The 27,779-nt window shown below is 49.0% G+C and overlaps 1 protein-coding gene across 3 annotated transcripts; it reads right to left on the bottom strand.

Annotated features, from left to right (window-relative positions):
• Positions 1-1,435: 1,435 nt before the first annotated feature.
• Positions 1,436-27,384, bottom strand: LCK (LCK proto-oncogene, Src family tyrosine kinase). Of its 3 annotated transcripts, XM_021093253.2 has the most exons (14): positions 27,275-27,384; positions 25,261-25,374; positions 10,214-10,323; positions 9,834-9,915; positions 9,554-9,644; positions 9,215-9,313; positions 8,956-9,059; positions 8,650-8,799; positions 8,203-8,355; positions 7,879-8,058; positions 5,418-5,494; positions 5,173-5,326; positions 4,958-5,089; positions 1,436-2,086 (listed from the first exon to the last, which is right to left on the bottom strand). In XM_021093253.2, exons 3-14 carry the CDS (start codon positions 10,316-10,318, stop codon positions 1,884-1,886), a joined length of 1,530 nt encoding a protein of 509 aa, XP_020948912.1. In that variant the 5' UTR covers positions 10,319-10,323; positions 25,261-25,374; positions 27,275-27,384; the 3' UTR covers positions 1,436-1,883.
• Between the last annotated feature and the right edge of the window lie 395 nt (positions 27,385-27,779).

The following is a 27,779-nucleotide window of genomic DNA, read 5'->3' as shown; positions in this document are numbered from 1 at the left end:
CAGGGAGAGAACATGCATCCTCATGGATACTAGTCAGGGTTGTTACTTCTGTGCCACAACAGGAGCTCCGTCACTCAGTTTCATTGTCTGGAAGCCATATGGTGTGCCTCCAAAAGGACAGGTAAGCCCAAAGGAGCCAAATCTTCCTGTTTTTTCAAGAGAAGGTGGAAATCTGGAGTTTTATGTAAGACTCCCCCAATTTTTATAAACTGACTGCTAACTCCATCTATTTTCAAGACAGCAGTAAGAGCCATCCCTTTAAAATGTAAGTCAGATCATGTCTTGGCTCAGCACAAATCCCGGCAAAGCCTCCTCAAAATGACTCCTGAAAAGGCCACAAGGCCCCAGGCCTCTTGGGTTTCATCCCGCTCCCTCAGGTCACCGTTACCACTCAGAGCTTCCCAGGCAAGCTTTCAGCCTCAGGCTGTTCCCTCTCCCTAGCTGCTCCTTACCCAGATCATGTGACTCATTCCCTCACCTTCTCCAAACCTTTGCTCAAAAAATCACCTTCTCAATGAACCCTTCCCAGACAAGTGTCTTTGAAACTACAAACCTCCCCCAAACGTGACGTTCCTTCTTTTTTTTTTTTTTTTTTTTTTTTTTGGCTTTTTATGGCTGCACCCACAGCATATGGAAGTTCCCAGGCTAGAGGTCTAATCAGAGCTGTAGCTGCCGGCCTACACCATAGCCACAGCCAGATCCGAGCTGTGTCTGTGACCTACACCACACCTCATGGCAGTGCCAGATCCTTAAACCACTGCGCAAGGCCAGGGATCGAACCAGAAACCTCATGGTTCCTAGTTGGATTCATTTCCACTGAGCCAGGACAGGAATTCCCCAAACATGACATCCCTAAGTCTCCTTACCTTTTCCCTTTAGCACTGTCACCTTGTAGCATGTCATATCATTTACTTCTTCATGAGGTTTATTGTCGATCTTCCCTTACAGAACGTAAGCTCCACAAGAGATTTTACTTATCTACTGCATAGCCTGTGAGCTCAGATTTGTGCCTGGCACACAATAGAGATTCAATAAATATTTGTTAAGTGAGTGAATTAACTCAATGTCTAAAAACACCTTCAGGCTGAATCTGAACATAGCTGAGGTCAAATATAGCCCTTGAATCAACAGCTGTTAAAAATGCTGAGGCCCTTATATAATGGGAGAGGGGAGTATCTTGGGACACATCTACTCTCTAGAAGGTTCTGCATAGGGGTTGCCCATAATCCCTTGGGGTGGAGGGTTCAAAGGGTTCAAAAAACCCGCACAGCAAAGTATAAGGCCCCCAACATCAGCAGGGCTGGAAAAAGTTCAGATATCCCCTCATCCTATCTTTTACCCTGATTCAGGGTGTCTCAGTTTCCATCCTCTGAACACCTCCTCCCCCCTCCCAAGGAAGAGGAGATGGGAGTGAGGAGCAGAAAGATGTACAATCTTCATCAACAAATAGACATTTATTGACAAGCTCCTGATGTGTGCCAGGCACCAAAGAGGAGCACACAGAGGTATTAGATAACGTCCTGGTCCTCAAGGAGCTTCTTGATGACCAAGAGAAAGGAAAAGGGGTGGGAAGAAGCTGGTGGTCATCACAGGCCTCTCTCCTCTCTTTGGTAGTCTCAGAAGGGGGAGGGGGCAGAAAGGGACAACTTGGACAAGTGTCCAAGACATATATGCACAGGCCACACATGTACAAGACACATGTGCTCAGCCAACTGCAGAACCCGTGTACAGGACACAAGACGTATATGTGTCATGCTGAGTGGAATTCACAGGCACAGTCCGTATGTGCAAAGCCCCATATGGGTGAGACCCAAGAACTGCATCTCCCCCAGCTGGGTTGGCTAGATGGGGGGCGGGCTCCAAGCCCCAGCCGGCTGGACCCCTCAGGGCTGGGGCTGGTACTGGCCCTCCGTGGCCGTGAAGAAGTCCTCCAGCACGCTGCGCAGGTAGTCAAAAGTGGGCCGTTCCTCCGGGCGCTCCTTCCAGCACAGCATCATGAGGTGGTACAACTCCTCTGGGCAGTTGTCAGGTCGTACCATGCGGTAGCCTCGCTCCAGGTTCTGAATCACCTCAGTATTGGTCATTCCTAGAGGTGGATGGGAGAACTGACATCACGGCTCCAGGCTTTGGAAACCCACGGGCAGGTGTGATGGTCAAAACATTTGACAAGGGGTATGTTGTGAGCACCCATAACACACGTGTGTGGCCCTGAGACCTTGGGTGAGCCACCGTTCCTCTTTGAGCCTCCATTTTCTCATCTGGAAAAGGGGCTAATAGTAGTTCCCACCTCATAGTCATTATGAGGATTGAGTGAGAGTGCATATATAGCCCTGAGGCTGGTGCCTGGAGATGAAATGCTGCATAAAGAGTACCTGTGATAAATATTAGGTGGGGAAGGATGCAGTGGTCAGGGCCCCGGGGTAGATGGGGGCTCACAGTCAGGACAGGGATGGGGAGGTTTCTCTGACTTTGGGAACAGACACATGAAATGCTACATCAGGAAGCCAGATGGACCCCAGACCCCAGCAAGATAGACCCTGCAAGTGTCAGAGAAGATTCACCAGGCCCTTCTGTGACCCAGATGAAATCATCTTGGGGTGACTTCCCTCCGTTTGTGCGGGTCCTGGCCCCACTGGTAGGGTCCTTGCATGTGGACTCCAAGAGAAGCTGCTCTGAAGAACTGCATGGTCACAGCATGAATACAGTTCCCTATTTCTAAAGTGCCCGTGTGGCCTCTGGTCTTCCCTTCAGCCTCCTGAGAAGAGACTGCGACAGGCAGTCCCCAGAGCCCAACCCCTAGAGGGTCCTAGCAAAACAGAAGTTGTACTCGTGCAGAACTTCCACCTGGGAGTTCCTGTCATGGCTCAGCAGAAACGAATCCAACTAGGAACCGTGAAGTTGTGGGTTCAATTCCCTGGCCTTGCTCAGCGGGTTAAGTATCCGGCGTTGCCGTGAGCTGTGGTGTAGGTTGCAGATGCAGCTGGGATCCTGACGTTGCTGTGGCTGTGGCACAGGCTGGCAGCTATAGCTCCAATTAAACCCCTAGCCTGGGAACCTCCATATGCTGCTAGTGTGGCCCTAAAAAGCAAAAAAACACAACAAAAACAAAAACAAAAAACTTCCAACTGGATCCGAGTCAATAGAGACCTCCCTTCCCCAGGCCGTGCCCCTGGAGGGCCTCTAGCTATGCATCCCTCACTTTTCAAAATCAGGACACTGAAGGACATAAACCGGGGGAAAGCACCCGTGGCTGGAGTCAAAGGTACAAACCTATTGGCTAAACCCAGCCTAAACATAGCCCAAGGAACTACTTTGGCTTGGTTCCTATTGTGTTTTTAAACAATTTGAATCATCACCAATACTTTAACATGGACAAGATTTCCTAAAACTCTAAGTTTTGGCTTCTCTTGAAACAACAAAGTTCTGTTTTAGGGGCCCCTGTGTCTTAATAGCAACCATCTGCTGGAGCAGATGCAAGTTCAGCCAGGTCTGCATTACTCCCCCTAGTCTCCCTGACCCTGAAGCCACGTGTCAGTTGCCATTTATCATCATGCTTTCACTGCCTTTTTTCTTCTAACAGGAAAATTCTCTAAGGGAGCAGTGTGAGCCCTTGGCAGGATGACTAGAGTGTGTTTCTTTCTTTCTTTTTTCTGCTCCTGCAACATGTGTAAGTTCCCAGGCCAGGGATTGAACCTGTGCCACAGCAACAACCCGAGCTGCTGCAGTGACAACAATGGATCCTTAACCCAGTTGCACCCCAAGGGAACTCTGACTAGAGTATATTTCTAGCCCCAAAGCTACCCCTGGACTCTGTGATGGGGCAGATCCAGGGCAGAAAAGGCCTGCGTATTCTCACCTGATTCTAAGGTGTCTTTACCATCCTAGGAGCAAAGTTTTGTGTACATGGCTCTGGGGATGCGGGAAACTTCTCCAAGTTCGGCCGCTGTGCTCCATGACCTCCCTACGCTGTCTTTGTGTTCTATTTCCTTTCCCCCAGAGTTTCCTGGCAAGTTCCTTCCAAAAAATGTTCAATCCTGTCTTGGCTGAATTCAGGGGTAAAGGACTTTCTCCAGGAGATGGGTGGGGGGAGGGTGGGAATTATTTGTTTACATGTCTCTTTCACTCTACAAGGTAGGCCCCAGAGGAAAGAAAAGTCAGTGTTTACTGAGCACCTACTATGAATCAAGCTCTTTCACAAAGAGTCTTTTCTAATATCATGAAACTGAGGCTCAGAGAGATGAAGTTACCTGTCACTTGCCCAAAGTAATTAATAAAACCTAACACTCTTGGAGTTCCTGTCGTGGCTCAGTGGTTAATGAACTGCAGTAGTAACCATGAGGGTGCAGGTTTGATCCATGGCCTCAGTTAGTGGGTTAAGGATACGGTGTTGCCATGAGCTGTGGTGTAGGTCGCAGACTCGGCTTGAAACTGATGTTGCTGTGGCTGTGGCGTAGGCCAGTGGCTGCAGCTCCAATTCAACCCCTAGCCTGGGAACCTCCATATGCGATGGGTGTGACCCTAAAAACACAAAAGACCAAAAAATAAAAAATAAAAACTAACACACTCGAGAACTTAGTATAGGTCAGGTACCGTTCTAACCTCACACACACATTAGACAGCTAGAGAAAGAAGGAAAGAGCTGATCAAAGCCAAACAGAAAGCATCAGTGGCAGATCTGGTAATAAAAAGCAGGTCTCTTGCCTCTTGTACATATGAGGCTGCCTGTGTCAAAACTAAAGAAAGGAGCTGGGGTCATGGAAGGAAGAGAGGTCCAGAGAGACAGAGATGGAAACCAGGCCTGGGAGATGCAGCATCTGATTAGGGAGGCAGGGGTATCACCTCTGAGAGGATAGAGGAGAAGCAGCTAGAAAATTTCAGATTTTGAGCCTGGGAAGAATGGAATAGAAAGATGGATTTGCTGCCCATCACCCTTTCCGTTCCCACCCCTGACCCTGACCTGGGTACGGGATGCGACCGTGAGTGACAATCTCTGTCAGCAGGATCCCGAAAGACCACACATCAGACTTGATGGTGAATGTCCCGTAGTTGATGGCTTCTGGTGCTGTCCACTTAATGGGGAACTTGGCCCCTGGAGGGAGGCAGACGGAGGTTACCTGGGTCTGTTTGGCCAGACTCTGTACCCCCCAGTCTTCCCTCATACCCCACACCTACCCTCCCTGGCTGTGTACTCGTTGTCCTCAATGAGGCGCGCTAGGCCAAAGTCTGCAATCTTGCAGCTCAGGGTATCAGACACCAGGATATTGGCAGCCCTCAAGTCACGGTGGATGTAATTCCGATCTTCAATGAATGCCATGCCCTCTGCAATCTGCAGGCCAGGTACAGATCAGTAGTTCTGGGCCAGATAGCCTTATCCCACTGCCCTGTGCCCAGGCCCAGCCCCTCTGCCGTCTCCTTACTTGGGCTGCCATGTCCAAGAGTTTGTTGATGGTCAGCTTGATGCCTGTGGAGGTCTTGAGGAAATCCACCAGGCTCCCTGTGGGCAAGTAAGAGTTGCTGACCCAGGTGCCACAGCAGGGAAAGCTCCCAGACCCTCTTCCCCTAACTGGGGGTCTAGAATAGTGTCTGATGTGGGAAAAGGAAGCATAAGAGCTGAAAGTGAGGAGTATGTGTTCAGAGTGTGTGAAGGTCTTTTCCTATGGTCTAGGATGCCACATGCTTAGAGGGGTCTGTAAGCTTCTTGTCACTAATGGCATGAAGCCCAAACTCCTCAGCCAGGCATCCAAAGCCCTGCCTGGTCCACATTTGTAGTTTTTTCTCTTCCCTCCACTCCTGCCTTTTTCACTCCACTCACTCTAGACAAATTTGAGATTTTCCGCAGAGACCACTGGGCACCCAAAGCCTCTTTGTCCCATCTACTAAAAATTCTACTTTTTGTTCATGGCTCAGCTAGCCTGTTCCTCCAGAAAGACTTTCTAGATCCTACCAGGCATAATAAATTGCATCCTCATTTACCTTCCCTGTGGCATGCTAGAACTCTCCCAAGGCACAAAGTCTGTTTTCCCATTATGCGTAAGTAAAACTTTTCCCTGATATCAGGAACCTTGCTTTGTCCATCAATGTTCCAGCCCAAAGTAAGCAACAATAAATGTGTGCTGAATATGTTCAATGAAGTATAGAAAGAGGTGTCCTGGGGGCCTGAGGGACCATCTCTCTGGTAGCAGAGGGTGACCAGAAGATCAGGGATGGGAGTGGCTGGAACAAAGCGAGTGACTGTTGGTGCTTCTCAAGAGATTAAAACCCTGTGTGGACTCCTGTTGTTGCTCAGCAGGTTAAGAACCTGAATAGTATTCAGGACGTACGTTTGACCCCTCATCTTGCTCAGTGGGTTAAGGATCTGGTATTACTATAAGCTGCAGTGTAGCTCATCACAGATGTGGCTCAGATTCAGTGTTGCTGTGGCCTAGGCTGCCAATGTAGCTCCAATTCAACCCCTAACCTGGGAACTTCCATATGCCACAGGTGCAGCCCTAACAAGCAAAAAGAAGAAGAAAACCCTGTGTGATGATGATAACAACCTGAATGTCCCCACTATCGGTCCTGAATTATTTGCTAAAGAGGCAGCAAATATGTAGACATATACTGCCATTCCTCCATTGTGTCCATGGCAGGCGTTACTAATCATTCTCAGAACTCACTTCCAATGGACCTCAGAATCCTTCTCAACACGGAACTCCATGCAACTACCAATTAAAGGTGGCCTACATGATAAAAACCCATTTGCCATTTCCAGACTCTATTACCCAATGAACACCCATTTTCCCTTCCTGAAGGAGGGCAAGATCTTACACTCCCAAAGAATCAGAGCCTTATATGTATAACTGAATCACTTTGTTGTACAGCAGAAATTATCACATCGTAAATCAACTATATGTCAATAAAATTTTAAAAAAAGAATGAGAGTCAGATAACAACAAACTTAGCAGTTACGATATGGCAGGCTCTGTTCTAACTGATCTATATGGGAGTTCTCTTGTGGCGCAGTGGGTTAAGGATGTGGCATTGTCACTGCAGCAGCTTGGGCCACGGCTGTGGCACAAGTTTGATCCCTGGCCTGGGAACTTCCACATGCTGCAAGTGCGGCAAAAAACAAAACAAATTTTCATCCCCACAAAGACCCTATAAGAAAGTTACTAATTTTTGTTATCACCATTTTACAGTTGAGGAAACCATGGCAGAGAGAAGCGAAGTGATCAGCCTGGGCCACACAATCCTGAAACTAGGATTCCAATCCAGGCAGTCAGACTCTAGAGCCCTTAATGACTACTCTTATTTCCGGGTGAGCCCACATAGATTTCTGCTGTTATTCTTGGGGGTACTGAGCATCAGAAGTGTTGGCCTAAAGCTGAGCCTAGAAATTCCTATTTACCTTCCCAAGGCTCTCAGTCTGTCCAACAGTGACCAAGGCGGGAATGGGGGTGGGGGGTGGTAGGTGCTCACCCAGAACTGAAAAAGAGGGCTTTGGATCAGATCTGCCTTCCCAAGGCTCAGGGACCAAAGAGAAAGAAATGGGGCTTGGGATCTACTCATCTCCTGAGATCAAGCATCCTTAGATCAAAGTGCAGCTTTGAAGAAGGCAAAAGAGACTGCAGTCAGGGAAGTTGGGGGGTGAATGCTCCTCCAGAGCCTGCCACATCCAGCTGGGCTCCCAGACGATCTTGGAACAAAACACCCTCTTCTCCACGCACCCTCTAGTCGCCCCTGGAGGTGAGTCTTTAGGGGCTCATAAAAATTCCTCTAGAAAACCTCAGTGCTGAGCCAGGCATATCTCCCCCACCCTCACTCAGGGCCAAAGAAGAAAGCAGCACCCCCATCCCCCCACCCCCCACTCCCGCGGCCAAGCGCAGCGGCAGAGCCCACCATTCTCCATGTATTCCGTGATGATGTAGATGGGCTCCTGGGTGACCACCGCATAGAGCCGGACCAGTCGCTGGTGTTGCAGCTGCTTCATGAGGTTGGCCTCGGCCAGGAAGGCATCGGGGGACATGCTGCCCTGCTTCAGGCTCTTTACTGCCACCTTCGTGTGCCCGTTGTAGTACCCTGGGGCGGGGAGGGGTTGGGGAAGTCACTGGCACCCGGAGCCAGGCAGCTACCAGGAAACAGGGCACTGCCATGGGACTCTGGCGACTTCAATGGTCGCCTCCCCTCCCTGCTTCCCCCGCAGTCCTGGAGGGCCTCACTCACCCATCCACACCTCCCCGAACTGGCCAGCCCCCAGCCGCTCCACCAGCTTCAGCGTCTCCCTGGGAACTTCCCACTCGTCCTCCCACCAAGGCTTCTGGGGCTTCTGGGTCTGGCAGGGCCGGTTCAATCGCGTGCACAACCCGTCCGAAGAATCTATGAGAAGAAGGCGTGGGGGGAGGAGGGGGAGGGCTGTCAACATGGGGGGGCCTCCCTCCTCCCGAGCCCCCCCTCCCCGTTCCCACCTGGGGAAGTGGACTGGCAGGGGAGGTGTGGGGCTGTCACCTGACCCTGGGGGCCACAGGGTGCGGCACCTCACCCACTGCGGGGAAGGAAGGCGCATACTGAGATGGATGGAGGGTACCCCTGAGAGGGACTTGGGGGAGGCAGGCGGATAGGGCTCAGGTGAAGGAGCCTCAGACACGTCTGAGGGCATCCTGCCGGGCTCACTCGTGTAATGATGGACCAGTTCGTGCAAGCCAGGAAAAGTGATGCGGGGAGAGATGTAGAAGCCGCCTTTGTCCAGGTTACGGATCTTGTAATGTTTCACCACTTCTCCTTGGTTCTGGTCGAAGTCCCGGACGGACAATGAAAAGGATCCTGAAGCAAAGAAAGGATGAAGGAACGCAAGGTGGGGGGGTGGCCTCCGGAGAATCGCACCTCGGTCAACGCCCCCCCCCCATGCCCCGCGGGCCCCTCACCCCTGGACCTCCGCTCGCCGCCCCAGCCCGCGGCCCCGCCCACCCAGCAGCTCACCCGCTGTGCTCTCGCTCTCCCGGATCAGGAAGGAGCCGTGCGTGTTCCCTGGCGCCAAAAGCTGCCTCTCCGCATCCTTGCGGCTCAGATTCTTGAAGAACCAGCTGTGCAAGGGAGAAGCGAAGGCTTCTTTCGTCTGTTGGTCCGTCCTTCCTCCATCACCCTCAGGCATTCACCACCACCTCTAGCACCTCTCCTTTGCTCCGAGGACCCTGGATCTATTCCCAACCATCCCCACGACGACGAGTCCCCCACTCACGGTTCCGGCTCAAGGCTGTTTGCTTTGGCCACGAAGTTGAAAGGGATGAAACCTTCCAGGCCCGTGGTCAGGGACTGTGCTTTCCACCACTCGCCGTTCCTGCGCAACAGCAGCCGTTAGCATCATCTGCTCTGCCTTGGACTTGGCTGGAAACCCTCCCGCGGAGCCCCCAGTTTGGCCACGCCACCCCACCCTCCATCTCAGCCTCCCATTTTGCCCCACGGGCGCCCACCCACTGCAGGCCAGATCAGAGGGGACAGGAGGGCTGCAGTAGCAGGGATCCCAGCTCCGTCATACTACCACAGGGCAAGGATTGGGTGGGGTGAAGGGGGTACTCACTGCTCTAATATACGTAGCTGTTCACCCTTCTCGAAGCCCAGGTCTCCATCGTGAGAAGGCTCATAGCTGTGCAGGGCGATCACCAGGTTGTCTGTAAAGAGAGGAGGCGTCAGGGAGAACCAGCCTGAAACAGGCTGGAAGCATGAGTTTAGGAGTACAAGGCAGCAGACAAAACTAGGGAGAAGGAGGGAGGACAGGTGGAGGGCAGGTGGGAAGAAAAGGGAGGCCCACAGCCAAGCATCCACGGCCTAATCTTCCAGGCCCTGCTGTTTGAGGTCACCTTGCAGTGGAGAGGCTGGGGGGTTGGAGCCCTCATAGGTGACCAGTGGATCCCGAACTTCAGAGCCATTCCGCATGGGCAGCTGTGGGGTGGGAGAGCAGATTCAGTAAGCAGGAGATAAAGGTCAGACCCTGGCTCCCCTTCCCACTGCCCATCTCGCCTTCACTTCAGCTCAGCTGGATCTTATCACTGAATTTGCCAACCACTTGCTGTGTGACCTTAGAAGAGTCCCTTCCTCTCTCTGGGCTTCTTTTCCTTTCCGTATTGCAGGGGAGAGGGCTCGCTATTATTTCAAGAGTGTGTAGTGGTGGTCCGTGTCTTTTTTCTGTGTTGTACACTCCACCCACCTCCCTCACCAAGTCCCCTGTCTTGCCTCTTACCGTGGCCTTGCCATCCAGTGGGACTATGGGGTAATGGCAGTTCTCACATACGTCGATGTTTTCCATCCAGTCATCTTCAGGGTTTGAGCTGCAGCTACAGCCCATGGTCCCTGGGGGAATGGAGAGGGGGCTGAAAGGGCTCCCCCAATATCTACTCCCCCTACAACAGACATGCTTGGGCCTAGCCTTGGGAACTTCCACGAGTACCTGAGATTGTCAGCCCCCCAGCACCCATTCAGCAGCCACAGAAAAGAGCTGAAGTGGGGTCCTAGCTCCCAGTGAAGTCACACATGGCCCCCTGCTAAGGCCTAGGCCCCACCCTCCCACCTGGGCTGGGCAAACCGCCACAGGCACCTTTGTTAGTCTAGTTGCCCACTTCCTGCCTCTCCCGCCTCCTGCTCTCTCTGCCCATCCCCCAAGTTGGGGGCCTGTGTTATAGAGATGACACACACCACCCAAAGCCCTAGAGGAGACCTGAATTTTAATCCTCCTCTGTTAGAGGCATGTGTGCACCCCACCTCCTAGTTACTCCCCTCTCCAGCCTAGAAAGTTGAATGAGACCCATTCTTCCAAATATCAGCCATCAGGCCTCTGCTTCCCCAAACCACCCAACACAGTCTCCTTAGAGGCTTCTTTCTGCTTCTCCCCAGCGGAAAACCCTTCAGCGACCCTATTGGCCATACCTTTTATATATATTGGCTTGCTCTAGCAGTGGAAACTTTTTGTCAGATGAAATCAAGCAGAACCTCATAGATAAAGCAGGTGAAAGGGGAGCTGTTCTGCATGAAGCAGAGGGGGCCTCACTCTGAAGCCCCTAGGAGTCCCTGCAGCACCTCCTTCCCCAGGGAGTTTCCTCAGAACTGCTTGAAAACACTAATCCTCAGATAAAGTTTAATTTGCCATGCATTCAGGACCCTTTAATATCAAGATCAAATCCACCTCTTCAGTCTATTCCACACAGACCCAGGCACCTCCACCCACACATTAACACAGCTTGCTTTTTTTTTTTTTTTTTTTTTTTGTCTTTTCTAGGGCCGCTCCCATGGCACATGGAAGTTCCCAGGCTAGGGGTCTAATTGGAGCTGTAGCCGCTGGCCTTCGCCAGAGCCACAGCAATGGGGGATCCGAGCCGTGTCTGCGACCTACACCACAGCTCATGGCAACGCTGGATCCTTAACCCACTGAGCGAGGCCAGGGATCGAACCCTCAACCTCATGGTTCCTAGTCAGATTCGTTAACCACTGAGCCATGACAGGAACTCCCACAGCCTGCATTTTGAGCTCCTCTTCCCAAAAACCTCTCACTCTTTTCTTACAATGTGGCTTTGCATATGGGGCTTGATTGCCTTAGAATACTTTTGTCCATCTATTGAACTTCAACTGAACCTCAAGGCTCAGCTCAAATGTCACCTACTCCGTGACGCCTCCCCAGTGCTCTTTGCCCTTACAATGTTCCACTCAGACCACAATCATCAACTTAGACACTGAGTGCCATGAATGCACTAATCTATACATCAGTCCCTTGCCTCTCCTACCCCCTTGAGATGGAGATTCATCATGGGCAGGGACTCTGTTTTTCTCTGCCTGAAACGCCCAGCTCCCAGAACTATTCTTGTTAATAAGGTGTTGCCTGGTATATGAAAGGCTCATGCACAGATTTTCCCATTGACAATCTTAGAAACCACCCAGTCTAACCTCTGATTTTATTTATTATTTATTTATTTATTTTTGGCCACACCTGCAGCCTGTGGACGGTCCCCGGGCCAGGGATCTAAACCACGCTCCATTTGCAAATTATACCACAGCCGTGGCAACCCAGATCCCTAACCCACTACCCCACAGGGGACCTTCCTAACCTCTGATTTTAGATGAGCAAACCCAGGCCCGGAAAGAGCTGTTAAAACTCACACAACTTGTTTGTGGCAGCTCACGCTGCCTGAGCTGTGGTGTAGGTCACAGACGCAGCTCAGATCCCGTGTTGCTGTGGCCAGGTGTAGGCCAGCAGCTACAGCTCTGATTGGACCCCTAGCCTGGGAACCTCCACATGCCACAGGTGCAGCCCTAAAAAAGACAAAATACACACACACACACACACACACAAATTTACAGAGAGGCCCTGGAGTCAGAGAGACCTATGTTCAAATTGCTATTCTGATACTTATTGTGTCACTTTGCTAAACTCAGTCTTCCCCAGCCACACTTTGCTTTTTCTGTCAAGTGGGGATTGTCATTCCTTTCTCATAAGCTCAGACAAGTGTTGGCTTAGTTTAGAGTTTAGGAAGACTTCCACCAGTGCCCATTCTCCCCTGCCAACCCCTGTTTTGGAAGATGAAAGAATGGGACTAAATAATCTTCTCTGCTTTAAGGTCTTGGTTTTTTGGTTTGTTTTGTCTTTTTAGGGCCTCACCCACGGCGTATGAAGGTTCCTACTCTTAGGGGTCCAGTCGGAGCTGAAGTCATTGGCCTATGTCACAGCCACAGCAATGCCACATCCAAGCTGCACCGGTGACCTACGCCACAGTCCACAGCAACATCGGATCCTTAACCCACTGATGGAGGCCAGGGATTGAAGCTGCATCCTCATGGATACTAGTCAGATTTTCCTTCCACTGAGACACAGTGGGGACTCCCTCAAGAGCCTTTTAAGGAGAATGGTATATATACTCTTCCTCTTATTGTTAGGTGTCCTGGACAGTTATGGGGAGACATTTGAGAACTCCTGCTCAGTCAGAGTCCATTCATCTGTGGCTACAAATGGCTTTTGAAATTTTTGACTGCTAATGTTATAATGGCCAGGAACTGATTAGCAGCAAAAGCCTTCAGCAAAGGACTGATTATAACCTGGCACCAAGCTAACATGAGCTGAGCTGTTTAATAAGGTCCTGTGCATCCTGTTGTTTGCGATATTCAAACAGACCTTGGAAAACCACAGGTTGGTTGTATTACACAGAGGGCACCAACATCAGACGAAGTGTCAATGTGGTAAGGCCCCTTCCAGACTTGACATTCTTGGAGGCTTTGAAAAAGGCTAAGAAAAAGATGAGAAAAGTTTGGGGTTGAGAAAAGGGGATGAACTGGGGTGCAGCAATGAGGAGAGACTGGTAGATGGGGCAGAAGGAATCTAGGCTGAAGGTCTCAGGGCTGGAAGCTGGTATCTGGTTAAGGCTAGAGTCACGTGGGCAGGGGAAAGGAGTCGCCAGGCTTTGGACCAGGGGCCAGGAGAGCATGCAGGCAGGATCCATCTCCTGGATGAATCTGGGCCTAAAAGTAAGGACCTGACATCCCTAAAGACTGGGGCCAGGAGTGAGAAAAAGTAAAGCTGTGTTAAATTAACTTGAAAGGAACTCTGTAATGCTGCTGGTATCTGAGCCTAGTGTTTCTTCTGCGGCTTATTTTGTTCTCCTAGAGCCCTGCAGGTAACAGGTCTTGCCCTCTACAAAAGCATGAGTTTTGGAGTATAGAGCCTGGCAGCAATCAGAAGACCCCAGGACCTGACAATGCCAGAGATTATTTTGGTGAGTGGCTCCCAGCCCCTGGGAGCTACACACTCTGATGAGGCCCCAGGATACTATTGAAGGCTTGCAGGGTTTTTGATATTTCAAAAATCTCAAGGAGGCAAAAGTAAATAAATCAAACCTAATCAAATTTAAGGGTTTTTTTCACAGCAAAGGAAATCATAAACAAAATGAAAAGACCTATGGACAAGGGGAAAATATTTGCAAGTGATGCAACCAACAAAGACTTAATTTCCAGAATATACAAACGGCTTGTAAACTCAACAATCAATAATAACAAAAAAAAATCAAAAAGTGAGCAAAAAACTTAAACAGGCATTTCTCCAAAGAAGATGTACAGATGGCCAATAGGCACATGAAAATATGCTTAGCTTCGCTAATTATTAGAGAAGTGCAGATGGAAACTACAGTGAGGTATGACTTCACACCGGTCAGAATGGCCATCATTAAAAAGTCTACATGGAGTTTCCATTCTGGCTCAGCGCTAACTAGCTTGACTATTATCCATAAGAACAAGAGTTCGATCCCTGGCCTCAATTAGTGGGTTAATGATCCAGCATTGCCGTGAACTGCAATTCAGATGTGGCTCAGATCTGGCATTGCTGTGGCTGTGGCCAGCAGCTGTAGTTCCAATTCGACCCCTAGCCTGAGAAATCCCATATGTCACAGGTGCAGCCCTGAATGACAAAAATAAAGAAAAAAAGTCTACAAATAACAATTGCTGGAGAGGGTGTGGAGAAAAAGGAACCCTCCTACAATGTTGGTGGGAATGTAAGCAACAAAGGAGAAGAATACGGAGGTTCCTTAAAAAAAAAAACAACTAAAAATAGGAGTTCCCACTATGCCTCAAGGGGATAGGAGGCATTCTGGGAGTGCTGGGATGCAGGTTCCATCCCAGCCCAGCGCTGTGGGTTAAGGGTCCTGTGTTGCAGCAGCTTCTGCTTAGGTTGTGACTGTGGCTTGGATCTGAACCCTGGCCGGGGAACTCCATGTGTCACGGGGTGGCCAAAAAACAAACAAACAAAAAAACCCCTGAAAATAGGAAGTTCCCTGGTGGCCTAGTGGTTAAGGATTTGGCATTGTCACTGCTGTGGCTTGGGGTTCAATCCCAGGCCTGAGAACTTAGGCATGCCAGGCCAAAACAAACAAATTAATTAAATAAAATATCATTTCTGAATTACTCACAGAAGGATAAATTGAAGTCCTTGCTCCACCATGAAATGGATTGTTTATACAATATCTTTCTTTTTTTTTTTTTTCAGGGCCCCACCCGCAGCATATGGAAATTCCCCGGCTAGGGGTTGAATAGGAGCTACAGCTGCTGGCCCCTGCCTCAGCCACGGTAACATGGGATTTGAATTGTGTCAGCGACATATACCACAGCTCATGGCAATGCCAGATCCCCAACCTACTGATTGAGGACAGGATACTATCCTCAGTACTATCCAAATCCCTCATGGATACTAGTCGGATCAGTTTCTGCTGCACCACAAAGGTAACTCTGCTTATACAATATCTTGAATTTTAAATTATTCGTCACATTAAGAAAAAAAAAAACTAAAAATAGAGTTACTACATGATCTAGCAATCCTGCTCTTAGGCACATATCCAGAGAAAACTTTTATTCTTAAAACATACACTCGCATGGAGTTCCCGTCGTGGCGCAGTGGTTAACGAATCTGACTAGGAACCATGAGGTTGAGGGTTCGATCCCTGGCCTTGCTCAGTGGGTTAAGGATCTGGCGTTGCCACGAGCTGTGGTGTAGATTGCAGACACGGCTCAGATCCTTAGTTGCTGTGGCTGTGGCGTAAGCCTGCAGCTACAGCTCCAATTAGACCCCTAGCCTGGGAACCTCCATATGCCACAGGAGCGGCCCTAGAAAAGACAAAAGCAAAACAAAACAAAAAAACATACACTCGCACTCCAATGTGCATAGTAGAATTTTTTTTTCTTTCTTTAGGGCCACACTCATGGCATATGGAGGTTCCCAGGCTAGGGGTCTAGTCAAAGCTACAGGCTGCCAGCCTACACCACAGCCATAGCAACATCGAATCCGAGCTGCATCTGCCACCTACACCACAGCTCATGGCAACACCAGATCCTTAACCCAGTGAGCCAGGCCAGGGATTGAACCCACAACCTCATGATTCCTAGACAGATTCATTTCTGCTTCACCACGACAGGAGCTCCCATAGCAGCATTGTTTACAATAGCCAGGATGTGGAAGCAACCTAAATGTCCAAAGACAGATGAATGGATAAATATGTGGTATAAATATATACAATGGAATACTACTCAGCCATAAAAAGGAATGAAATAGTATCATTTGCAGCAGCATGGATGAACCTAGAGATTATCATAGTAAGTGAGTTAAGTCAGAAAGAGAAAGACAAGGTTCCTGTCAGAAAGAGAAAGACAAACCCACCTAGTATCCATGAGGATATGGGTTCGATCCCTGGCCTTGCTCAGTGGGTTGGGGATCCAGCATTTCCATGAGCTGTGGTATAGGTCACAGATGCAGCTGGGTTCCCGTGTTGCTATAGCTGAGGCATAGGCCAGCAGCTGGAGCTCCCCTTAGACCCCTAGCCTGAGAACTTCCATATGCCGTGGATGTGGCCCTAAAAAAACCCAAAATAATAACAATAAAATTAAATTTAAAAAAGAAAAAGAGGAGTTCCCCTCGTGGCTGAGCACTTAACAAATCTGACTAGTATCCATGAGGACACAGGTTTGATCCCTGGCCTCGCTCAGTGGGTTAAGGACCTGGTGTTCCCGTGAGCTGTAGTGTAGGTTGCAGATGCAGCTCATATCTGGCATTGCTGTGGCTGTGGTGTAGGCCAGTGGCTACAGCTCTGATTAGACCCCTAGCCTGGGAGCCTCCATGTGCCATGGGTGAGGCTCTAAAAAAGAAAAAAAAAAACTTAAAAAAAAAAATCTGAAGGGAGGAGTTCTATTGTAGCACGGTGGGTTAAGAACCTGGTGTTGTGGGAGTTCCTGTTGTGGCTCAGTGGAAACAAATCGGACTAGTATCCATGAGGACTTGGGTTCAGCCCCTGGCCCGGAAGCTTTCACATGCTGCAGGCATGGCCAAAAAATAAAATCTGAAGGGAAATTGTACTATGATTTGTTTCTTAGTTTGACAAATTGTTTTATTATTCCCTCAAAGCATAATTAGTTCAACCTTTGATTCAAACGGGAACTAGAAAACAAGAAAATTACTACCTAAATGAGGGAGTTTAGTAAGCACAAACTTCAAAATCAGGAGATCCATGGGGAAAGGGGGAAAGCACAATGGGGACGGGGCAGAGGCGTCCTTGAAGGGAAGCGTTTAGAAGCACCAATGTAATTTACCAGCCTCATTTTAAAGGTGGAGAAGGTGGCAGGTCAGAGAAGTTAAGTGATTTTTCCAACAGCACATGAGGGCTCTTGGCAGAGGTGGAACTCAAATCAGTCCCCTACCTCCTTTATCAAGGTACTTTCCTCTGTTCTCCACGTCTTGGAAAGTCTAAAGGGGGTAGGGAATCCTGAAAAGTCATGGAGAAAATGAAGCAGAGAGGGAGGTCTGCCTGAGTGGGATCCCCTCGCCATCAGAAACGTGACTGTTGTGCTATTAACAAAGGCCTTTCTCTCTAAGACAATTCTCCCTCTACCTAGAATGCTTATTTTTGAGTATACTTGTACTTGGCTGGTGAATACGATTCTGTGCATATCGAGGCATGGGAATCAGTGAGCCTCGTGCTTATGTGTACATACCCGTGGGTATGCAGGAGTCAGCGTGTGCAGATGGATGTGTGACAGAATGGGGGTATGTATAGCTTGTTTGTGTTCCTATATAAGTGTGAAGTCGTATATGCATGTATTTATTTATATAAAATGTGGATCCCATCCTGGTCTTAATTTGACGAAGATTGCTGGGTAGCCAAAATGATTAAACCAGGTTAATAAATGAGGTCAGCAAAAAGAAGATCAAAGGTAAAGCTTGATATAAATTTCTCATTGTAAGGAAGAAGGAAAGAAAGAGAAATAAAGAGAGAAAGAGAAAGGAAGAAAGGGAGAGAAAGAGAAAGAAAGAGAAAGGGGGAGAAAGAGAGGGAAAGAAAGAAAGAAAGAAAGAGGAGTTCCCATCGTGGCGCAGTGGTTAACGAATCCGACTAGGAACCATGAGGTTGCGGGTTCGGTCCCTGCCCTTGCTCAGTGGGTTAACGATCCGGCGTGGCCGTGAGCTGTGGTGTAGGTTGCAGACGCGGCTCGGATCCCGCGTTGCTGTGGCTCTGGCGTAGGCCGGTGGCTACAGCTCCGATTCGACCCCTAGCCTGGGAAACTCCATATGCCGCGGGAGCGGCCCAAGAAATAGCAACAACAACAACAACAAAAGACAAAAAAAAAAAAGAAAAAAAGAAAGAAAGAAAGAAAGGAGAGAGAGAAAGAGAGAGAGAAAGAGAGAGAGAAAGAGAGAAAGTAACAGATCCAGAGCTCTAATCCCCAGGGCTCTCAGGACCAACAGCAAGGGCAGATTCTAGGGTGAATGAAAAGGGATATTCTCTTCTCCCAAATCAAGAATTCAAAGTCAGTAGGAGGAATTAGGTAGATTTTAGACCTCCTCTGACGAGGGTCTGTAATGTTCTCAAACTCAAGATTTATCCATGGTCTAGTCCACAGAGTACTTTGTGCCAGTCATAAAGGGCCACCTCTCCCTGGGGTTCAGAATTGGAGAGTGGAGTAAGGGCTAGATTTCAGGTCCCGCACCTTCTTCTTCTTCTTTTTTTTTTTTTGCTTTTTAGGGCCACACCTAAGGCATATGAAGTTTCCTAGGCTAGGGGTCAAATCAGAGCTACAGCTGCCGGCCACAGCCACAGCCACAGCCATGCCAGATCCAAGCCACATCTGCGACCTACACCACAGCTCACGGCAGTGCCAGATCCTTAACCCACTGAGTGAGGCCAGGGATCGAACCTCCAACCTCATGGTTCCTAGTCAGATTCTTTGCTGCTGCACCACGACAGGAACTCCGGTCCCATCCCGTCTTGTCCCTTACCACAGTGCACAGCACAGTGGCTCTGCTCACATTGTGTAGAACTGATTTAAAAAAAAAAAATCCCAGGCTGCATGAAGCTCCTGGACTAGATGTTCCGATTGTTTAAGAATCATAGCACAATGAGCCCTGATTCATGCCTACTTGGTCACTTTTATAACCTTCATAGACATTATCTTGCCTGGCTCCGTAGATATCTTACCTAGCATGTTTTGTTTCCTTAAAAAAAAAAAAGGCAAGGGAATTCCCTGGTGGTCTAGTGATTAGGACTCAGGGCTTTCACAACTGCCTAGGTTCAATCCCAGTTCTGGGGACTGAGATCACACATAAAGCTACTGCGCACTGAGGCCAAAAAAAAAAAAAAAAAAAGCAAAACTTTTTCTCTCCTAAATTGTAATCCTATTCACTTATTCAACATTCTGTCCAAAGTGTGAAAGTGTGTGGCAGATTCTTGCCTGAGTTTCTTGGGCTAACATTTTATGTCAAGAGCAGGCAGAAACAAACAAACAAAAAAAACAAAAACAAAAACAAAAACAAAAAAATGCAACAGATTCAGAGCTCCTTTGCAGCCCAGCAGTTGTGGATCCATGTTCAGGATCTAGCATTGCCGCAGCTGTGATGCAAGTCACAGTCACAGCTCCAGTTCCATCTCGGACCCAGGAACTGCCACATGCAGCGAGTGCAACCATTGAAAAAACAGAGAGAGAGCTGGCAGGCTCTTCCACCACAGGGCACTGTTGTCCTCTGGGCCACCTTGTGGCAAAATCTGTCAGGAATAAATTGAAACATTTTCTTGGTCTTTCTCTTTGGCCAAGATTTGGTTATTGTCAAAGTTGAAGACGTTTAATAAAGAGCCTTGGGTACGGATGCCCACATGGACCCCTCATCGTGGTGCTCGAGAATGAGGGTTGACAAACAGAGTAAATAATTTCCAGTGGGTAAAGCAAGGATGTGTCCCGAGTTTCCTGATTTTCACGTGTTCCTCTTTGACATAATACCACTTTCGAATGAACTCTGTGAGTTCACAGAGTTCACAAAAACAGAGAAAGAAAAAGATAAGCTGTCTCTTGTGCACAAATGGCTTATTTTCACAAACTGGGGTGGCTTGAAGGTAGAACTGATTCTGCTAGTTAATCACTGCCGTAAACAAGGGCCGTAGAGTATTCTAAGGCTGGTATTTTGGGAAGAGGCTCTCCAACTATTAACTTGCAGGTCCCTAGAAATCCCTTTTACCGAGTCCCCTTCCTCACGTACCTCTGTATGTATTTTGCATCACGGTTTTTTTTTGTTTTTGTTTTTTTTTTTATCAGGATGAAGGCTTATTTACAGTTTAGCAAACTACACCGCTTTATTAAAATTTCTGAGAGTCCGCTGGTCAGGGAGGATCAGCTCACCATGTCCATGTCATAATGACCCAAGTTCATTCCCAAGGTCTCATAACTCACTGGTAAAGGGCTTTTGGGCAGGTTACTACATCTCTCTGAACCTCCCTCATCTCCTTTATCTTCAAAATGGGAGGGGAATTCCTGGTGGCCTAGTGGTGAGCCCAGGTTCGATCCCTGGTCACATCAAGCTGCTGCATGCCGCAGCCAAAAGCAAAGGAAGGAAGGAGGGAAGGAAGGAAGGAAGGAAGGAAGGAAAGAAGAAAGAAAGAAAGAAAGAAAGAAAGAAAGAAAGAAAGAAAGAAAGAAAGAAAGAAAGAAAGAAAGAAAGAAAGAGAGAAAGAGAGAAAGAGAGAGAGAGAGAGAGAAAGAGAGAAAGAGAGAAAGGAAGAAAGATTCATGAGTTCCCTAGACATCTAGTGGTTAAGGATCCAGTATTGTCACTGCCATGGCTCAGGTCTGATCCCTGGCCCACATGCCACAGGTGTGGCAAAAAAAAAAAAAGAAAAAGAAAAAGAAAAAAGAGAAGTTTCCATCATGGCACAGTGGTTAATGAATCTGACTAGGAACCATGAGGTTGTGGGTTCGATCCCTGCCCTTGCTCAGTGGGTTAACGATCCAGCGTTGCCATGAGCTGTGATGTGGGTCGCAGACGTGGCTCAGATCCCACGTTGCTGTGGCTCTGGTTTAGGCCGGTGGCCATAGCTCTGATTAGACCCCTAGCCTGGGAACCTCCATGTGCCGCGGGAGAGGCCCTAGAAAAGGCAAAAAGATAAAAAAAAAAAAAAAGAAAGAAAAGAAAAGAAAAAAGAAAAAAGAGTAAAGAAAAGACCTGCATCTAGGGCTGTTGTGAACATAGTATATGATATATAGGTAATCCCATATAATAAAATACTTAGCATGATGCTTTGTACATAGTAAAGACAAAGTAAATAAGAACAATAATTTGTTGAAGCCAGCATGGGCCTTTCATTACCCAGCCTTAAACATTTTCATTTTCCTTTCTGATTTTTGGCACTTCCACGGACCACTTTTTCACCTTTAATATGTTTACCTCAAATGGAAACTTCACTACCATAAATGGAAAACCAGTATCACCAGCCATAAATAGAAATTAGTATATATTAAAATGAACCACACTGTGATACCTAAATTCACGTTTGTAAATGTTCATTCATTACCCCTTAAGATCGCTCACCCATGTCCAGGATGCACAGGTCACATTTGGGGAAATGCCACCGTGCAAGATGGAACTCTGGGCTTAGACCTCTGTGGGTGAGTTAGAGGAGGCACAATTTTCTTACTTGGCCAGCCCAACAATAAAAATTTAATGGCTATGTCTTATGTGCCAGGCTCTGATCTACAGCTGGACACAGAGGTGAGCAGACAGAGAAGTTCCCTCCTGCCCACTTGGCCTTGCTCTCTGTGACAGAGGTGGGTGCCCCTCTGGCAGGTCACTCCATTTTCTCTTTTTTTCTTCTTTGGTCTTTTGTCTTTTTAGGGCCACACCCACAGCATATGGAGGTTCCCAGGCTAGGGGTCGAATCAGAGCTACAGCTGCCAGCCTACACCACAGTCACAGCAACTCAGGATCCGAGCTGAGTCTGTGATTTACACTACAGCTCATGGCAATGCCGGATCCTTAACCCACTGAGCAAGGCCGGAGATCAAACCCGCATTCTCATGGATACTAGTTGGATCCGGCAACCACTGGGCCACAATGGGAACTCTGGTCACTCCACTTTCACGGAAGGTTTTTACAGTCTGTCTTCAGCTCTCTGATCACTGTCTGTGACTCTCAAAAACACTGACAGCACAAAACAGCAATACTTGCCAGGAAGCAGCAACTCAAAATCACCACCATTACCCATTAACCAAGTTAACGATACTTAGCTAAAACCGTTGAAAAGATGCGGTATATCTCCCTGTATTGACATGGGAAGACGTCTTAGATATAACATGGCAAGCAAATTACATACAGTACAGAATACAGAGTATAAGCCTATTTGCTTTTAAATGTGGATATGTAGGAGATTCTTTTAAGCCAGGCTCTTTGCTAAGCCTTGTTTTTTTTTTTTTTTTTCATTTTTTAATGCTAAGCCTTTATTTGCATGATTTCATGTAATTCTCGTAATAATCCTATGAAGTGCTATTATTATCTCCATCTTACAGATGCAAAAACCGAGGCCCCAGTGAGGTAAAGCAATTTGTCTGAGGCCTCATAACAAACAAATAAGGGGTGGAGCGGCGACTCGGTCTATCTGCCTCCAGAGATTAGGTTCTTTTCAGCGGCTACACATAGGAAAATACAGAAGGATGCATGCCAAATTTGTCTACAGTGAACATAGCCCAGAAGTGAGGTTAGAGGGAGCTGCATTTCTTATATTTCTCTCTCTCTCTCTTTTTTTTTTTTTTTGTTTGTTTGTTTGTCTTTTTTAGGGCCGAACTCATGGCATATGGAGGTTCCCAGGCTAGGGGTCCAATTGGAGCTGCAGCTGCTAGCCTACGCCACAGCAATGTGGGATCCCAGCTGTGTCTGCAACCTATGCCACAGCTCAAGGCAACGCCGGATGAACCCACTGAGCAAGGCAATGGATCGAACCTACATCTTCATGGATGCTATTCAGGTTCATTTCCTCGGAGCCACAATGGGAACTCATTATATTTCTTTTCTTTTGGCCGCTCCCAAGACGCGTAGAAGTTCCCAGGCTGGGGACTGAATCCTCTCTATAGTAATGACACAAGCTGCTGCAGTGATGACAATGCTAGATCCCTAACCCACTGCACCACAAGGGAACTCCTCTTGTATTTCTTTGTATGCCTCTGTACTGTTTGAATTCTTTTTTTTTTTTTGCTTTTTACCTACAGTATATGGATGTTCCCAGGCTAGAGATTGAATTGGAGCTGCAGCTGCCAGCCTATACCACAGCTATGGCAACACAGGATTTGAGCCAAATTTTTGACCTACCCTGCAGCTCACGGCAATGCTGGCTCCTTAACCCATTGAGCAGGGTCAGGTATCAAACCCGCATCCTCATGAATACTAGTCAGATTCGTTACCATTGAGCCACAACAGGAATTCCTGAATTATTTTTTTTCTACACACGCAGCATGCGGAAGTTCCTGGGCCTGGGATCCAACTTGAATCTGAGCCACAGCACTGACAACACTGAATCCTTAACTATTAGGCCACTAGGGTACTCCTGAATTTTTAAAAATAGCCATGTGCTATTTTTTAATTGTAAAACAAAAAAACCAACAAAACCACCACTAATGCAAAAACGGTAAGAGACACAATCATCTGAAAAAGATCAAGTGTACAGCTTGCCCTTCCACTCCTCTCCTTGTGTCAAGAGGCGTAGGCGTGGAATATGGTATGTGGGAAGTTAAGGTTCTGCCGTCACGGAAGTCTGGGAAACACTGGGTCAGACAAAATCAAACAGGCGCCTTCTCTGGGGAGACTTTCAGAGCTTCGACAAGTTAACCTTGACTGTGAAGTTCATACGGGACACTTTGTAACTGAGACCATGTTGATTTGGCCCTAGAACTGTTTCCTATTTTTTAATTTAATTTTATTTTTTTGTCTTTTTGGGGCACACCCGTGGCATATGGAGGTTCCCAGGCTAGGGATCAGATTGGAGCTGTAGCCGCCAGCCTACGCCACAGCTCACAGCAATGCTGGATCCTTAACCCACTAAGCAAGGCCAGGGATTGAACCTGCATCCTCATGGATATTAGTCTGTTTCGTTAACCACGGAGCCATGACAGGAATTCCATAGAACTCTTTTCTTTCCAGGTGCCTCATGGAACTAGGGTTCTTTAGAACAAGCATTGGAAATGCAGCTTCAGATACTTTAAAACCAACTTGGAAATTGGTTGTTAGAAGCCATATCGCTGGATGGTATCTTGGCCCCACCTGCCCCCATCCCACCCGCATATGCAGCTCCCCTCTGCACTGCTTTCACTGAATTGAGCTTGGCCTGGAAGCCATCAGCTTGTGGGTGTGTGGATGGACGTGCAGGATCCAGTGTGTGATGTATGCACAGTCCCTGCCTCTGCCTCTGAACACACACACACATCTCGCGATGATGACGTGAATGGTGTTTGGGTTAGAGAGGAAGGGTGTGTGTGAGGGTCTGTGAGGGGCTGTGTGTGGGACCCTCCGCTAAGGTAGATTCTGTGACCCAGCCTAGAATTCTCACACCCACTACACACAGGAAATAAGCTCATTTGCAAAGCCACACCACAAGTATGCGGGAATGGGCGGAACACTGGCCTTGCCAAGGTGCTGAGTAGGAGTAATTCTGGGTGCAGATAGCACCCCCTCAACTTTTGATGCCCAATTTGGAGAAGAAGGGGGGGTGCCTAACCTCTGTTAAGCACCTACTACGTATATCACGTAGTACCCAGGGGACATCACAGCCATTATTTTCCCTTTGATCCCCTACAAGCTTTCTGGAAGAGAGGGATTTTTTTTTCTTTTTCCTTTTTGTCTTTTTAGGGCCACACCCAAGGCATATGGAGGTTCCCAGGCTAAGGGTCAATCAGAGCTACACCTGCTGGCCTCCACCTCAGGCAGAGCCACGCCAGATGTGAGCCAAGCCTGCAACCGACACCACAGTTCACAGCAACTTGAGATTCTTAACCTACTGGGTGAGACCAGGGATCAAACCCACATCCTCATGGACACTAGTCGGGTTCGTTACCGCTGAGCCATGATGGGGACTCCCAAGGGATGTATTATTGCCTCTTTACCAATAAGTAAATTGCAGTTCAGAGAAGTGAAGCCATTCAAGGAAATGGAGGAACCGGAATTGTGCCTGGGTCGGCCTGACTCTGAACCAGAGGTCCTTTGCTTTATACCAAACCATTGGCTCTCTTGCTTTTGGTCTTGCGCTGAGGTCTCTGCCCTCAGGGGATTCCAAGGAACAGAAACCAGAGACAGCAATCTTGACTTCATGTCCTAGGTTCTCTGTAAAATGAGCCTTTGTCCTCAGAAGTGCCTTGACCCTTCCAAGAAACCTTCTGGATTGCCTAAGGGAAGCCTTCTCCCGTCCCCTGAACCCTCTGCCTGTTCCTTTGCCCCATCGCTTGGCCCTTTTTCCCTTTGAGACGAACCTCTGGGTGTCCCCGATGTGGTTCCGCAGCTTAAGAACTTGACTAGTATCCACGAGGACCCAGGTTCGGTCTCTGGCCTTGCTCAGTGGGTTAAGGATCCGGCGTTGCCATGAGCTGCAATGTAAAAGTCACAGACACAGCTCGGATCTGGTGTGGCTGTGAGCTGTGGTGTAGGCTGGCAGCTGTAGCTCCGATAAAACCCCTAGCCTGCAAACCTCCACATGCAGTGGGTGAGGCCCTTAGAAAGAAAGAAAGAAAAAGAAAGAAAGAAAGGAAGAGAGAGAGAGAGAGAGAAAGAAAGAAAGAAAGAAAGAAAGAAAGAAAGAAAGAAAGAAAGAAAGAAAGAAAGAAAGGAAGGAAGAAAGGCAGAAAGGCAGGAAGGCAGGAAGGAAGGAAGAAAGGAAGAAAGGAAGGAAGAAAGAAAGAGAAGAACCTCTGTTCCTGAGCCCCAAGGGCAAAGGACCCTGAGTCATCTATCAGCACAGGCTGGGGATGGGGTAGCTCTTTGTGTGGGTCCGGGGTCTGGCTGAGTGTAGGGACAGCCAGCGTGCTTCCCAGCCCCCACAAGAGGCTGCAGGCCTTGGAGTTGGGGACAAAAGTAAGGCTGTGATAAGCCGACTCTCATTGGAAACTATGCGTCAAGAGAAGCTCCAAAGGTGGAGGGTGAGGCAGGGGAAACCTGGAAAATCTGGCTCAGGTGGGGATTTACCCAAGAAACTGCAGGCCGAGAGCTAGAAAGTGAGGGGGTGGGCAGGGAGCTGACTCTGCCTCCCTGGGCCTCCATCTTCCTGGGGTTCGAAGCAGGAATCAGAGGACCCATTGGTCCTCCGCAGGCAGTGAGTGGGGTGGGGGGTGGGAGTGGGAGGGAGCGCAGGGAAGAGGGAGGGCATCCTGCGGATACTCTGCAGGGCCGGGAATGGCGACTTTCCAGATGGAAGTTCAGACGTTCCTTGCCCAGGGCCAACTGCACTCCTGTCCAGGATAAAAATAGCCCTTCCTCTCACCACCGCCCCCCCAACTTCCCAGAGTCAGGTCAGACACTTGCAGCCTGGAGGCCCCATCCCAGATGATAAATATCCCCTCACAAGTCCAACCGCTCCCAACGGAAGACTCCTCCCTCTCTCAACACAGGCTGGTCACTGAGGCTAAAATCACTTCTCATGTGTCCAGACGGATGCCCTGGGTGACACTCACTCTCTCTCTCTCTCAGGAGATTCTTGTCACCGGGGTCTGCCCCAGCCATCAGAAGGATTCTTGGGGCCCCTGACTCAAGCCTCATCATCACCCTGCCCATGGGTAGGGAGTCACACCCATGGGTGGGTCATCACCTCTCCGGGGACCAGGCTCTGCTGCTGCCTCGCTGATGGACTTTGGGGATGGAATACATTGCCCAATCTGGGCCTCGGGTTCTGATCCAACATGGAAGGAGGGATTGGATTTAGGGATTTCTTTTTTTTTTTTGCTTTTTAGGGCCACACCCACGGCATAGGGAGGTTTCCAGGCTAGGGCTCGAATCGGAGCTGTAGCCATGGGCCTACGCCACAGCCACAGCGACATGAGATCCAAGCCGTGTCTTTGAACTACACCACAGCTCATGGCAACACCAGATCCTTAACCCACTGAGCAAGGCCAGGGATCAAACCCACAACCTCATGGTTCCTAGTTGGATTCATTTCTGCTGGGCCACGTCGGCAACTCCTGGATTTAGGGATTCCCGAAGGCCTTTTTGATACCTGACATTCTATGTGATAGATCCCCAAGAAAAATGCTCCCAGTGAGGGGGCATTGATGGTAAGCAGTGTGACACAGGCAAGAGGCAACAACTACACAGGAAAGAGGGGGTCCAGCTGCTCCGCCTGCCTCCCACATGACCTCCAGCCAGGATTTTCTGTCCCCCAAACTGAAGGGCTGCTCCATATCAGGGGAGCCTGGCCTCAGGCCCAGCTGCAGCGCCCCCCACCCCGCCCCCCTGCCCCCCTCCCGCCCCTAGACCATTTTCCCCAGGACTCCTTACCTGCCCAGCCCAGGAGCCCTCTGGCCCCATTCACATGGTCTTCCTGGCCTAGCCTGGCTGCCCAGACGCAGCTTCAGCTCCCCTCGGCGTTGTAGCTACCGCCTGTCTCCTCGCGCCCACGTCCCACCCTGACTTCCTGCCTCCTCCTGAGGGCTCTGCAGCCAACCGGGCCCCAGCAACCCAACCACAAGCCTCCAGCACCCCAAGCTTCCTGCTCCCATAGCCCCCCGCCCCTCAGCCCTTGGGGGTCCTACACATCTCCAGTCCAGGTCCTACGCATCCCCGGGGTGTCACCTGGAGGTGAGGAAGCCTATTTAATGGAACATCTCTCCTGCCCCCGAAGGGTGCACCTGGACGAGAGATTCAAGGGAAGCCTTTAAACCCCAGTGAGCAGGAGGCGAGCAGACACCCACTCAGCTTTCAGTGAAAGGCAAATCGCACTGCTGTCACAGTCTGAGAGCCGAGTGACCCTTTCGTTACAGTTCAAGGGCAAAAGTAACATCGC

This window comes from Sus scrofa, chromosome 6 (genome assembly GCF_054392235.1).
Source record: "Sus scrofa isolate SSC_HxYL_T2T_F1_AM1 chromosome 6, Sscrofa_HxYL_maternal_Yorkshire_Landrace_v2.0, whole genome shotgun sequence".
NCBI classification, from domain to species: Eukaryota; Metazoa; Chordata; class Mammalia; order Artiodactyla; family Suidae; genus Sus; species Sus scrofa.
This window is presented reverse-complemented; position numbering and strand designations above follow the sequence as displayed.

Coding starts and splice junctions, on each gene's coding strand:
- LCK (XM_021093253.2), bottom strand. CDS start 10,318: ATGGGCTGTAGCTGCAGCTCAAACCCTGAAGATGACTGGATGGAAAAC. Junction 8,356..8,649: donor ACTGGTCCATCATTACACGA/GTGAGCCCGGCA, acceptor TTCTTCTCATAG/ATTCTTCGGACGGGTTGTGC. Junction 5,090..5,172: donor CGAGTACACAGCCAGGGAGG/GTAGGTGTGGGG, acceptor GCCTCCCTCCAG/GGGCCAAGTTCCCCATTAAG.